This window comes from Arachis hypogaea, chromosome 20 (genome assembly GCF_003086295.3).
Source record: "Arachis hypogaea cultivar Tifrunner chromosome 20, arahy.Tifrunner.gnm2.J5K5, whole genome shotgun sequence".
NCBI classification, from domain to species: Eukaryota; Viridiplantae; Streptophyta; class Magnoliopsida; order Fabales; family Fabaceae; genus Arachis; species Arachis hypogaea.
The window spans coordinates 31,032,671-31,047,541 of record NC_092055.1 but is presented as its reverse complement, the minus strand read 5'-3'; the positions used below and the strand labels follow the sequence as shown (position 1 = coordinate 31,047,541).

The window sequence follows — 14,871 nt, the reverse complement described above, 5'->3', positions numbered from 1 at the left end:
ATAAAATTACTATTACTTTCTTATAAGATTTTTAAAAAAAGATAACTTAAAAAAGATATTTTCTTAAAAGTTTACCCAAACAAATGTTTAAGTCATTTTCAATATGTATTTTATATTTTAACATGTATTTTATACGGATGTTAATTTTGTAGCCAATCTTTAATATATACCTAACATAGTTAAATATTTAATTATGTGCTATTATAAAAAGTTTACTCATTCATATTTTTTTTTAATTATGTGCTATTATGTGGGAACAATTATTGTATCTTATAATGATGAGAACTTCACTTTAAGAATAAAACACTCTTCGTGGCAATTGTCTTTTGCAGTAATAAAAATAGTCACTAACATTTTTACTGAAATTAGACATTAACCGTCTTATATTTTATTGTTAAAAATTTTTAAAGACAATTATAAGAATTGCCAATAAAGACTTTTTTAGTGACTGCAAAAAACTTAAAAGTTTTAATGACCATTATTTTTGACAATTTATATGACTATTAAAACTAATTTTAGAATTGTCATTTTACTAACTTTTAGTTGTTATTACTAATGTCGCTAAAATTTTAAAAATGTTTTAATGGTAGTTATGGTTGTTACATGATCAATAACAACCTATTTTTTTAATTTCAAAATTATTTTTACAACCCTTATTATTACTTATCCATAATTGCAACAAATAGAAGCATTTCATTACATTCACAATAACAAATTTTGTGACAAATCTTGTTCAATGTAACTCTCAATACACTTTACTTAAACAATACCAAAAAACCAACATAACTCTTTCTGAAAAAGATAAAACTCACATTTTCTCAAGCACACACTCATTAATTCAATGAATGGGTGTTTACAACATGAACAAAATAAAAGGCAAAATAGGGAAATGAGGTATAGTATGATAATTAGAGCGACTTTTGATGTGTATTCGTCGGTAGGATGAATTCTTTCTTTGAGAAAAGGCTCACTCATTAAGTTTAAGCTGTAAAATTCTCGCTCAAAGAACATTTTTAAATTCATAAATCATAACCATTTTCTAGCAGCACATGCAAAATTCAATAATGCAATTTATTAGGCTGTGTTTGTTTTTGTAGACAGGATAGGACATGACACTGAAATAAAAATACTGAAACAGAGATATTAAAAATTATTTTTTATGTATTGTATTTAGATACAGTGGACAAGACACTAATATAATGTCTAATATTATATTTAGATAAATATAAACAAGACTAAAATATAATGTAAAATTACTAAAATAGACCTATCTAATAAAATAGATAGAATTTTTCACAAGATAATAAAAAGGGGTAATAGGAGAATAATGAAAAATAACTATAGATAAAAAAGAAAAAAATTTTCATTAAAAATTTCGTGTCCACCTTCACAACTAGAAAATTGATTAATACAGACATATTTAGTCTTTATTACAGACGGATTTTTGGTTACCGACGAAATTACCGACAGATTTTGTCCCTCTGTAAAAGCCCCGTCGGAAATTATTTACCGACGAATTTTTTTCCGTCGGAAAATTACCGACGGATTTTTATCAGTTACCGACGGATTTTTCCTCTGTAAATTCTCCATCTATTTCCCGCAGGCGACGAACTTTTCGACAGATTTTCCGTCTGTAATTATAGACGGATTTTCTGACGGATTTTCCGTCTGTAATTACAGACGAATTTTCTGACAGATTTTCCGTCTGTAATTTGAACTTTGGAAAATCATCTCACACTCTGATTACAGACAGAAAATTCATCTGTAAATCCGTCAGTAAGGTAAAATAGATTTTTTTTTAAATTTTTCCATTGCAAAATAAATACTTTAGGTTTGTTTTCTAAATTTACTCCATCAAACACTGTAAATTGAAAAAAGAAAGCCAAAAATTACATAAATAAACATAATATTCATTACATGATACCTATAAAATTGGAGGTTATTTTTTAACATCATTGGCCAATATCTCACTGTCTTAATAAAAAGATACTAAAAAAAATAAGATGACCATCCTAATGTTACATGAATGTCACAAATTACACTTAGCACTTAAAGATAGAATAATCTAAAATATTAATAGATAACTAAATTGCATCGGCAGCATCAAGCTTCACATTGAAAGTTAATCTTGATATCTCCTGACTGAAATAGAATCAAAACCCGAATTGGAATTGGAGTGAATTGGAATGCTTGAATAAAAATAAAGCATATTATTTAAAGCATTTTGCACTCCAGAAGTAGTCTCTTTTTGCATGAACAATTTTCTATAAAAGAATCAGTAAATAGAGAATCACATCTCTTCTTAGAAAGCAAGAACCATGAGCTTCTTAAAGGAGGGTAAAGGAGGAACTGTAGTAAAATTTGAAGACATAATACCTCCACATAGTAGCTGAATGCAAGCTTGCTAAGTAGTAGCATTGTCCAAAATAAAGTATACCTGCCATAACAAAGTACAATCATATACTTTAATACCAAAATATACGAAGAGCTAAACGAAAACTCTCAATTGAACCATTATCAAATAGTGGTTGTATACTTTAATGCCCCATTATCACTGGCAACTTCACCTCTCTATATTAAATGTGCACATGACAAATTTTGCTTCACTCATAAAGGTTCAGAATTGCGAAAGAGTGAGAACGAGAGTGAGAGGCATAATAACTAGAGCAGGAAATTATAAGCATACCTCTATGTTTTAATGCAACAAAGTGATGAGCTAAAAGGTTCAGAATTGCGAAAGAGTGAGAGTGAGAGGCATAATTGTAAGTTGTAACAGCAAAGAAATAATTAATATGACGATGTGATACCTGAAGAAATAGACAATGAGGAAATTGTGTTTCAGTGTCAGTAAAAGTTGAGAAAGCTTGATTGAACTCCTACAGATGGAAAGAAAGAATAAGAGATGGAATTTTAACATCAAATACTCTATATTTTGTATGTGTGAGAATAGAAAAGATATTAAAATTTCAAAGAATAGAAAAGAGTCCATGTAGTTTAATTTGTTGATGATAACGGTTAAGAAGCTTTGTAATTTGCAGAAAGAAGAGAATAATATGTACCGATGCCTATGGAGTCTCTCCAAGAAAGGCAAGACTTGAGTTGCTTGGCAGCTCGTTTGACATTGTCACCCTTTTGGCAATGGTTACAGTATCACTCCTGTTTTCACCAACCAATACATATTAATGATTAGTTTGCAATTTCAAAGCTGAAATGATGGAATCAATGTCTAGTATCAATAGCTACTGTTTGAGTATATAGGGAACTACATGGTTGTAAAAACATTGCATATTAAGAATTTGTCTAAACATCAACAATGAAGAAGATTGAGAAGCAAACATGTGTCATCAGGAATCATGACATTTTCCTGCACCATACATTTTCCTAATCAGATGGGATGCCCATCTCTGTATGGATAGAATCAACAAGATCATTGGTTTTATCCGCAACAGGGTTGTTTTCAACAAGTTCAGTTAAGGATGAAGATTCATGCCCAGTTCCAGGGGCAACACATAAGTTTTCGGCTTCAGAGATCTCAATATTTACTCCGGTATTATTCATTTTAGCATCCTGAGAACCATGAGGCTCCTTTGCAAAATGTTCATGAGCATCAGTATCATGAGATCCCAAGTTAACTTCAGATTGGTGGTTCTCAGACAAAATAGAGATCTCATTAGGCTGCACTTCTACTACTTCTTGGGGTTGGACACTCACAGGAACAACATTCCCTTCTGCGTCATGAGTTTCGGCCTTTGTTCTAAAAAGGGACTCCAGATCATTTGTTTTTTCATTGACAGAACTATCCAAACCATCATCAATCACCTTGATACCAGAGAAAATACCTCATCATTGTTACTATTATCATCAACGACATCATCATCAGCTACAGAATTAGATGAGGCGGTGAAATGCACATCCTCGGCCCCTGTTTTATGATTGAATCTGGAGCACATGACGGTACAAACACCATTAGAATATGAAAGCCTCCAGGTCAGGATCACGCAAATAAATGTCTGCTTGGTCTGTGACACTAAAATACATAGTATTAGAAACAGAATAGGCCCATGTTCTCTAATATATTCAAATAAACATGCATTACTTTATGAAAAAGAAGGATTCTCAGTATGCAGTATACTTGAAAAGGTTTAAATGCTACACCTCATTTGGCATAAACATGCTACTTTGGTATATACTGCACAACTCATAAAACGAGCTTTCTTCAATCAGGAGTGGAACAAAACCATCTTGAAATTAACATACAAACTAGACTCTAAGACTTGTCATGCATCTTTGAGGTCTTTGAATGAAAATGATAGAAATAAGCATGTTAAAGAAACAAGGGTATAGAGGTTTACTTACAGGTCTGCCAGGGGAACCATACCAAAACCATGGAAATCATCTATCTCGAAACCCCGTGAAGAAATAAGACTTTTTGCAGCAAAGTATTGTTTTATACCAAAAAATGTTGGGTTAAGCCTTGAAGGCGCTGAATCTAATAGGGGAAAAATATTTTCTTTCCAGTCCTCACAGATAAGAGCTTTGTCTTCTTGTACCGTCTGCCTACAACTGTAAGAGATCAGAACATTTCCATGAACAGAAAAGCATCATAGTTTAAACACCCTCCACTAAAGGGATTGCAACAGAGTGACTGCCACACACAGAATCAGCTTCCAACCAAACAATTAATTTTGACTACAAGACTAAAATAGGGTGACATAAGACGTTTGAGGCGAAAAATAGAACGTTTCAAATGTTAGGGACGAAATTAGAACTTAGCCGCAAAGTTAGAGACTATAACAGTACTATAATGTAATATACAAGGAACAGACCAAAAGTATAAGTAGCTTAAACACAAAACTCCAGATCTGCATAATTAGCATACATGTTCCGAAGCACCACTAGGAATCAAGATGGATACAGATGTATGACCAGCTCATAGAGTTTTATAGAGGCATGGCTGGCAAATGTCAATAATCTTTCAAAGACATTTCAATCAATAATGAAAGGGATGAAATTAGAAGCATACAGAATAAAACAAATAATATATCAAATTAGAATGGAAAAAGAAATTAGTTTTAAATCGTAAATGTGATTTCCATGTTCTCAGGAAAGTATAACCTAACTTTTGTTTTTGTTTAATGAGAGAATAGAGTAAGAAAACTTGGTGAATGTCACCAACAAGAAATCAAAGAAATTTTAGGTATCCAAACTCCAAAGGTCATGATGATCCCAATCAAAGTACTAAATATGAAAGGATAGCTCATAACAACTGATATACGTGGTATTGCATAGGAGAAATCAGACAGCGCATGTTGAATAAATATGAAGCATACCTTCACCTCACCACTATCATCAGCTACAGCAAGAAATGAGGATTTCAAGTTGCATACAACCTGCAAGACCATGAAAATTTGAACCATAAGGCCACTCCTTAACAAATGAAAGTGCACTTCCAGCTTTTTTTTTCTTTCTAAGGATCATAGGGTTCACCATAAAAGAAGTCTGGAACAATTACATAGTAACCAGAAGCTTCAATCTTGTCTGCAAGCTTCCTAAACAACAAAAGATGAACAATGTTATTTAGGACAGGAACACATTGAGATGGAAACAGAGATAATTGACAATAAGAGCAGATTGAATCAGATTAGCCTCCTGCTTCTATTGGTGGTAAAATTTATCAAAACCTTCAGAAATTTCAAGTGAAAGATAGCGAGGCTTTAATCTTAGCAAGTAACCTCAAACAAGAAAAGCTTATACCTTCCTTTCTTGTCAATTTTTGTTCAGTCAACTGTCAAACAAGAACACATTCAAATAATTAGAATAAAGCAACAAAATTTGGTTTAATGAGGAGAAATAAGCTACAAGACATGTCCTGAATATTAAATTAAATTACCTTATCCATTAAACTCCAAGGAAGTAGTAGTAGTAGTAGTAACAATAAACAAACATAATAAAAGTTGTTGAAGTTGAAGTAAGATATGGCCTAAGAAAATTAAATTACCTTATCCATTAGAGGAACTCTTCCATATGGAGTTGATCTCTCAAAGTATTGACAATAGAGATGACCTAATCTATCATTAAAATGCAATTGATGAGAATCTTGTTCTACATTATTCATTCCACCTTCTTCTGAGGAACTCCCATCCCATCTCCATAACTTCTCACACTCACTCTCATCGCTCAAGGTATCACTACATGAATCCCTTGTTTCACACTCCCCTGTCTCAAACTCTTCCCTGAAATTCAATATCAATTCATCAATTAACTAACCTACTACTAAATCATTATGTTTACAAACATAATCCCCTAAACCAACAAAAAAAGAAAAAGTTTTTGAGAGAGAGAGAGAGAGAAACCTGAAAGTGTTGCTAGTGAAAATCTGAATTACAGAAAATAGTTGCTATGGTTATCATGCTCCCTTCCATGTTCTCATCAAATACGCTGTAATCACTGCTGCATTGCAACAAAACAACCGGAGAAAAAACTAATAATAATAATCAAAATTCTTGATAGTCAAAGAAGTCATGTGCAGTAATAGAGTTGATACTTGATAATTGATACTAAGGAAAACGGTATCTGTAATCCTGGTGAAAAGGAAGGCAAAAAGGAAAGGGAAAAGTTTGATGAATATATAGTATTCTTCTCTTTTTTCCCAATGGGTAAAAGGATTATGCTAATTGCTAAAAACAAGAGGAGAGAAGTACACTAAGTTTGATGAATATATAGTGAAAATCTAAAATTGAGCCCTAAGCACCAAAATCACAAAATCAGATTATACCTAAAATTCACTAAGGGAGCAAATGCGACAAGAGCGGCGGTGGAGAGAGCTCTGTGTTATATTTTAGATTTGAGGTGATGGGAGTGTTGAGTGAAAGTGGAAGAAGCATACCAAATTCAAAAAGCTGCATATTAACAGGAAGATTTGAGGTGATGGGAGTGTTGAGTGAAGTGTGAAGTTTGGATTTTATTCCCCATGGAAATCTTGAGAGGGCAGTTCTTGTGGTTAGTATATAAAACTCCCATTAAGTCACACTAATACAATATATGTCAAAAACGGGGGAAAAATGATCTAGGAAGGTTAAAGCAATTGACCTTGTAATCAAAGTTGACCATCCCTTGAGACATGTGTGGCTCATTCATAAGCTGGAGAAGCAAACAAGAAACAGTAGGTTATGGTTAGCCAAAAGGAGAATTAGCAATAAGAAACATGAGAATGGGAATGGGGTTGTCATAGATCAAATATTGGATGAATAAAAATGAACATAATGCTCATTCAACAACTCTTGCACGTTATCAAGTTAAAGCTGAATCTGTACTCAACAAAACAAAACAGCACTAAATTCTTGTAAATATAAGGTATAGCAGAATATCAAAGGCTCATAAACAACAGAAAAATTGTGGCATTTCTCTTATAATAGAAAAGGAGCATAAATACCTGAGCATTGGCTTTAAGAGTGAGATTTTCAAAGACGTCGCACTTGACTCTTGCATTGAGCCTTCCATCAATCAATATTCTCCCCAACAGCATCAACTAAACCAAGCACAATAATATCATCGTCAATGAGTGTTGGAACTTACAACAACGAAATGAAACTAAGCAAAATCAGTGGGGGGAGGGGGGAAAGCACCTTGGGATGATCAATGAAGGTTGCACCAAACTCATAGTTAGTGGTAGGGATCTTAATAGTCTCCGTTGACTGAGAAGGGATCTCAGTAGGCCCCATCGAAACGTTGGTCGCAATCAGATTCCAACCAAGAACCAAATAAAAAAATTAGATAAATATTTTTTCATAATTTAATTTGAAGTCAGCTAAAAGATATGAAGAGGTACCTGTGATTGAGGGAGAACTTCTGGTTGAGCATCTTGGTGAAATTAAGTCAGCTTGTAAGTCAGCTTCTCATTGATTTTCTTCACAATTTCGGGCAGAATTTTGGATATGATCATGCCTTGAACTTGAACTAGCCTCTGTGCCAGAACAGGAACACCAACAATGGATTTGTCAATCTTTGAAAGCATTGGATGAGACTCAAACCAATTAACAACATCATCAGCAGTTACCTTCTCCAACAAGCCTTCAGGAGACTTATCAGCCTTTGTTACAACAGCCAAGGTTCTCAAACCAGTTTTATCCACAGACTGAGACATTCTTGATTCTTATCGATTCACAAGTAGTAAAATCAACAGTAGCAGAAAGAACATTCAGAATAATGCTCTCTTCAGGCCTAATATACTCCATGATAATATCCTTGATCTGATCAAAGATATTTTCAGGCTGGCCATGAACAGAAACCCTAGTTATACCAGGAAGATCCACCATTGTCAAGTTCCCTCCCAAACTAATACTGACAAAACATTGTAAATAATTATAATTCAGATTCAAACCAATCATAGTCCTCAATCAAAAGTTTGAATTAGAAACTAAAAAAGAAACTGAAAAAGCACATAGATCACAATAAGCAATGAGAAAGCACAGCGATTACAATAAGCAAAAAAAATCATATGAATTTTGAGTTGAAGTCTGGGAAAAATATAATGCTGCCATTACGAAGATCACCTTGAATTTAGAATGCTTAAGAATAGGAGCATCGCCAGTGGCTCTCCGATGAACAACCACTGCCACAAAACCAAAACCCTAGTTCACGCACCATATCGGTTCGAACAGGGGGAAAGAGAGAGATGGAACCGCGGCTGACAGTAGAACCAATTTTGGTCGCCACGGAGCTAGGGCTTGCGCGAAGGTATGCGAGCCAGAACTGAGGGGGATAAAAAGAGAGAGAGAGGCGCGGTGGTGGTGGAGCTTGAGCTTGCTTTATTCTGCGAACGAGAAAGAACGAGAGACACAGGGGCTGTATTCTACTGGTTCAGTGTTTAAAGAAGAGGAGAAGAAGGAGAAAGTAGCTGCGGCGATTAGAGTGGCCGGCGGTGGCGCTGTGGGTGAGAAAAGGAGAAGAAGAATCTCGTCGCCGGTGGCGCTGTGGGGAATGCTAGGTTTGATTTGTGTGCTGTGAATGAATTGAGCTCGTGCATAAACTTAACCCTAACGATCATAAACCTAAAATATCAACATTTCCGACGGAAAATTTTAAATTACAGACGGATTTTTCGTCTGTAATAATTTAATAAAATGCAGCATTTTGTCTATTTAATTACAGACAGATTTTCCGTCTGTAACCATTTTTCACGAAAAAAATTAATTTTTCCGACAGAATTATCGACGGATTTTCTTTTCCGTCTGTAATTTATGCTAATTCATTTTTTTTTTGTTTTCCGACAAAAAATCTCTCTGTAATTCCGTCTGTATTTCTGTGGGATAAAATCCATCGGAAATATCCATCTGTAATAATTAGTTTTCTAGTAGTGCTTCCTATTCACGTGTCCATCAATGTCCTTCGTTTAGAAGTGGTCACAAAAATGAAAAAAAGTGTCCCAGAGACATTGTGTCCAGTATTTATATCCCTCTATCCAAACACGTTTTACATATGTATTGTCCATATCTTTGTGTCTTGTCCACAAAAATAAACGCAGCCTTACTGTCCGGATCCACCAATGGTATTATTTACCGTACACATATAGCAAATGCTTTCACAAAAATACTATCCAACAATGTTTTTCAAAGAACAATAGAATTGCATCCACAACCATCATGCAGGGAATAACAACACACATATTACATTCTGTTCTAACTTTTTATGAAAAGATATGATAAACAAGCAGTCCTATTCTACTAAAACAGAGAAGGGAAATTAACCCAAGTTCAACTAAAATCAAATTGCTTACCTTGAAACTCCAATAAATCACATTAAAACTATAACCATTTCCTCTCGCCCACACTAATAGTTGCGTCTTCTTTAAATGGCATAAAAAATCAATAACGAAATAATTATATATAGATGCTTTTGATTAATTAGGCATCATCGTAAGATTTAAATAGCTTCCAAAGTATTGTCATCGACTAAGATACATAAAAATCTCTCACCTAACAAAACAGTAAGTTGGTATAAAGTATCGGCATACCTTATTGAACTTTCATTATTGCCAACCATAATCATCCATTTTCAAAGTGGCTGTTTAGGGGTCCAATTTCAATGACCAATTAGATCAAAACACTATCTACAAACAATATGGACATACAAAAAACAATTCCAGATAGAGAAACAATTTAAAACATGTAAGCTAAATGCAGTGTGGCTTGACAATTGGTGCCAAACCATCAAAGCTCTCATGTAATAAACTTCCATCAATTAGAAATTCACATAAATGTGGTGATACATTAAGATTGCAAACGACGACTATCAATTTTAAATAAAAAATGTTATGAACATCCAAATCTCGTATGTCCATATGGTAATTTTATCCTCTAATCCAATGAACTATGTAATATTTTTATAGGTAAATAAAATTCAATATCTTACGCAGGATGCTACAAACCATATTCATAATCAAATTATGAGTGTGCATCCACGTTGAAAACTATATATAAATGAGTATGCATCCAAAGAGGTGAAGGTATGCTCCAATCCAGAATGAGCATAGACTAAGTAAGAGAAAGTCTCAAGTCAACTAGAAAGTATGCAAACTGGCAAAAGCAACAAGAAAAAAAAATACTAACCAACATGCCATGAAATTGAATCATAGACTAGCATTTCTAGAAGATGTACTAGTTATTTTAAAATAAATAATAATTATATTTGCTTTTCTTACTATTTGCTAGCTATTTTGCAAACTTAAATAAAATTTTTCTACTTTGGGAACTAACCGATCTTTGGAAACTTGAGAAATGGCAAAGGCATCCAACTTAGACTCGGTGAGGCTGACTTCATTTCTAACAATAGTAGTTTTGTCTTCCATAATCTTGAGCTGGTCTAGGTAATCTTCAGTACTTTCATTTCCTGGATTTAAACTGCAAAAGTTAGCCAGAATCAAAACAATTTTCTACAAAATGAAGTTGAGAACTAGAGAATAATTATTTACATGCAAACATTGAAAATGTAATTTACCTTGCCAAGGATGCTAGATCCCAAGAGTGAGGAACAGAACACTTGATTTCTTCATTTAAGACCAAATTCAAACTAGTTAGTTTAACATCAAAAAGTGGAATGAAATATTCTACGATAGCAAGGGATTTTGTAGTTGTTGCGTCGACTGTGTAGGAGCCACTAAAATTGAACATAGAATTAAAGCTTCTAAGTGGAATTTCTGTAGTTAGGCATGACTTCTCATTGAAATATTTTTCCATCTGAAAATAATAAAAATAATAATAATCAATAACCAAATATAATGCACGAACTTCATAAACTACCCGTCCAATATTTCAATTTAAAATGAAAAATTCTTGCCACTTTGCCACCAAATACACTAACTATCGCAAAAACAAAGATTATTTAACAAACAAGAAAACAAAACTACATATGAAAAGTAACTAAAAAAAAATCTTATACCCGGACTTTGTCTTTATTCAGCAAAACCAAGATATAGCTATTATGAAAGCTGTTGAGTTTGAAGAACTAAAAAAATTTTAAGAAGATAACTAAACATTATTATTGGGTTAAAAACTAATTATGTATGTGATTAGTGTGTTAAGTGTGCAAGAAATTAAGTTAATCAAAACAGGCCCAAAAAGCAAGATCTCAGGCCCCCACACACACACCAAATGGCCCAAGGAGATATTTGCTATAATCACAAAATAACCTATCAGAAACAAAAGCAAGTATCTAGCTAAAAAAATGAAATCAATTTTGGCCCAAATAAAAGCACCAAGCCCAAAATGGTGGTCTAAGTCCAACCATTCACTTAGTTGCTAACTAAATAATTCAATTTCTTTTCATCTGAACCAAACCTCACCACCGAAACCAATTTCTCTCTTCTCTCTCTTCTTTCTCTACTAACACCCACGTGATTTTTCAAAAGAAAAGAAAGAAAAAGGAAAGCTCTTAGTTGGGGTAAAATCAAAGAACAAAAAGTAAATTTTCAAATACAAGCAAAAAAGTGAAAGTCAAAGAGGCTATGACAAAAGGAAAGATCACATCCAAAAAGTAAATCACAAAAAGGAGTTTCCAGATTTGTACTTCATTGAAAATCGATGAAGAAATCCTCTCTTTGCAAGCACAGAAGTAGAAAATTGAAAATATTGAAGATCATGGAGCTCTGCTGTAAATCAACAATCAAGAATCTAACTTGAAACCAAAGCAAGAATGAAGGGTTCAGATTCAACAAGAAAGATGAAAAAGGTTGAAAGAGAAGATAGAAGGTATGGATGTATGTATGATTCGGTCACTGCTTCTACCCTATCTCTCCTCTGTCACGCCGCTGCTGCTTCTGATTTTTGGGAGAAGAAGTTAAACAAGTGCTGAAGCGAGTTTCAAGCCCTGGAAGCTTTACTCCTCTATTAAAGGGGTGAACGGCTAAGGATTGGAGCAAGGAGTGAGAGCACAACGTTTGAGTTCCTATAGCTTACAAAGCTATTAACTCTTCTCCTTCATGGTTCTCATTGAATTTCTTATTTTTTCAGTCTAATCTTTCTTTGTTTCTAATGGTAAAAGGTATAACAGTCAGGAATGTATGAAAAAAGCCATTGAGTGAAAAAAAGGAAAGAGAGTTAAACTTGGAGAAAAATCCATATGTTTATCTCAGAAATTCTTTGTAAATTTTTTTGTTTTGTTGTCATGATCCTGAGGGGATTCCCTTGCAAGTTGGGTTAGCACTTTGCTGTTGAAAAGTTAGGGTGAGTTCCTAGTCAAGTCTGGTTTCGGTTAGAAACTATATTTATCCCAAATAAGATTAGTTAGAATCCTAGGGAGAATTGGTGAATGTATTTCTGTTTAAAGATAGTGAAATTCTATCATTATTGTGATGGAGACTGGATGTAGGCTGCATTCACTGAGTAGTCGAACCAGGATATATGGCCGTGTCACTTCTCTTTCTCTTCTCTGTTTCTGGTTCTACACTTTAGGAGACAAAACAAAAGTATCTCTTGATTCTTATATCCAACTATACTTCACTGTAATACACCTTACTTGTAACTCTGTTTTGGCTCCTATCGCGTCAAGAGACAAAACCAAAGTATCTCCTGATTTTCTACTCAAAGTGTCTCAATAGAATCCCAGTTAGAAAGAAAAATGAAAAGAGGCCAAAATTAACCTCCCTTCTCTTAACCACTGATATCCATCAATTGGTATCAGAGCTTGGTCTCAAAAAGATCAAGCTTCACAGCTTGGAGAAAAGATCCAGATGGCAAACAACATGGGATCCAACACAGTGACATACACATTGACAGAAGGACAATCCAATAACAGACCTCTATTCTTCAATGAAAAAAATTACAACTATGGAAAGAAAGAATGAATATCTTTGTTCAGTCTATGGATTACAACCTCTGGAAGATAATCATAAATGATCCTCAAATTCTTACCAAAACAAGCGTTGATGGTGTTGTTACTCCCAAAGCTAAAGCAGAGTGGAACGAAGATAACAAGAAAAAGGTGGAACTCAATGCCAAGGCAGTCAACATGCTAAATTGCATAATCAGTTTTGAGAAATAACAGAAGATTTTCAAGATGCAAAATAGCAAAGAAAATCTGGGATAAGCTCCTAGTTACACATGACGGCACTACACAAGTAAAAGAAACAAGGATTGACATGCTGAGCAAAGAGTATGAAATATTTTCTATGAAGGAAGGAGAATCAATTGATGAAAAGTTTGAGAGGTTCTCTATCATCATTAATAGCTTGGATAATATGGGGATTACTCATTACGAATAAGTACTGGTGAGAAAAGTCTTGAGAAGTCTAACAAAAAAGTGGGAAACTAAGGCTACTGTTATCTCTGAAAGTAGTAACCTAATTCAAATGGCCTATAATGAGCTGAGAAGAAAGTTACTAGCTTATGAAACCACTCACATAAAAAATGATACAAAAAAGAAAGGAATGACTCTTAAATCTTTTACTGAATCATTGGATGATGAATCCAGTGACTGTTTATCAGATAACGAGATTGTGTTTTTTGCTAGAAAACTTAGAAGGCTGATGAGACAAAAAGGAAGAAGCAGAGGAGGCAGCTCAAAGGAACCAAGGAAGGACATTAACAAGGTCATTTGCCACAACTGTAGAGAAGTAGGACATTACAAATATGACTGTCCCAAACTCAAGAAAGAAGACAAGTCTTGAAGGGACAATAAGAAAGGACTTATGGCTTCTTGAAAAGATCTGGAAAACGACACTGAAGAGCTGCTTCCCGTGATTATTCTCTGTGCAATTTGTTACTATTGTCTCTTTGGATTGAAGTTCCATGAATACAATGCTAAAACTATTTTCCCTCTTATATTCTTTTTCCAATGTTCCTTAAGTCGCTCGCAACCACAAATTTGAAATCTTATGACATTTGTACAATTAACACATCACAAATTAAAATCAAAACGCCAACAATAGCATCTTCGAATTCGAAAGCCAAAATATTCAAAATTACTGATAAATAAAATTGAGCTAGAAAGAGAGAGAGAGAGAGAGGAGAATTGGCGAACTTTGTTACTAAGAGCGGCGGAGTTGGAGGAGAGTAAGGAGATGGAGAGAGGGAGGAGCTTGGAAAGTAAGAGCTCAAGCTTGGAATCATCATAGAGGGCCAAATGAGTGAGCATCCGATCAAGAACCTCCTCAACTTCTGCCATATTTACGTTTCTTCCTTGTTGAATGACATTGGCGACAAGAACCAAATCTAACGACGAAGATATGAGACGAACGAACGAACGAAAATAGCAAGCGGATCTGAGGCAAAGAACAACGATCAGTTCGAATGAGTGTGAATGAGTGAAGGATGATGAACGATCGTCGATGATAGCAAGACCAGCGGCAGTGGTCGGCAAAAGAGGAGAGCACTTGCA

The 14,871-nt window shown here is 34.3% G+C and overlaps 1 protein-coding gene across 39 annotated transcripts; it reads right to left on the bottom strand.

Annotated features, from left to right (window-relative positions):
• Positions 1-1,868: 1,868 nt before the first annotated feature.
• On the bottom strand, positions 1,869-9,035 carry LOC112783326 (uncharacterized). 39 transcript variants are annotated; one of them, XR_011878555.1, is made up of 17 exons: positions 8,553-9,035; positions 8,057-8,340; positions 7,829-7,963; positions 7,626-7,694; positions 7,433-7,528; positions 7,090-7,140; positions 6,354-6,450; positions 5,999-6,233; positions 5,755-5,785; positions 5,488-5,549; positions 5,331-5,390; positions 4,357-4,563; positions 3,376-4,027; positions 3,060-3,156; positions 2,687-2,807; positions 2,377-2,437; positions 1,869-2,142 (listed from the first exon to the last, which is right to left on the bottom strand). XR_011878555.1 is itself a non-coding variant. In XM_072229757.1 (17 exons), the coding sequence occupies exons 10-14, from the start codon at positions 5,488-5,490 to the stop codon at positions 3,151-3,153; spliced, it is 366 nt and encodes a 121-aa protein (XP_072085858.1). In that variant the 5' UTR covers positions 5,491-5,549; positions 5,755-5,785; positions 5,999-6,233; positions 6,354-6,450; positions 7,090-7,140; positions 7,433-7,528; positions 7,626-7,694; positions 7,829-7,963; positions 8,057-8,340; positions 8,553-9,035; the 3' UTR covers positions 1,869-2,142; positions 2,377-2,437; positions 2,808-2,876; positions 3,060-3,150. The 39 variants fall into 39 exon arrangements, 15 of the variants coding, with proteins under 15 accessions (XP_072085858.1, XP_072085853.1, XP_072085857.1 ...); XR_003816372.2 differs by lacking the exon at positions 2,687-2,807 and adding an exon at positions 2,808-2,876 and having other exon boundaries at positions 3,840-4,019; XR_011878556.1 differs by having other exon boundaries at positions 3,840-4,019.
• Positions 9,036-14,871: the final 5,836 nt, after the last annotated feature.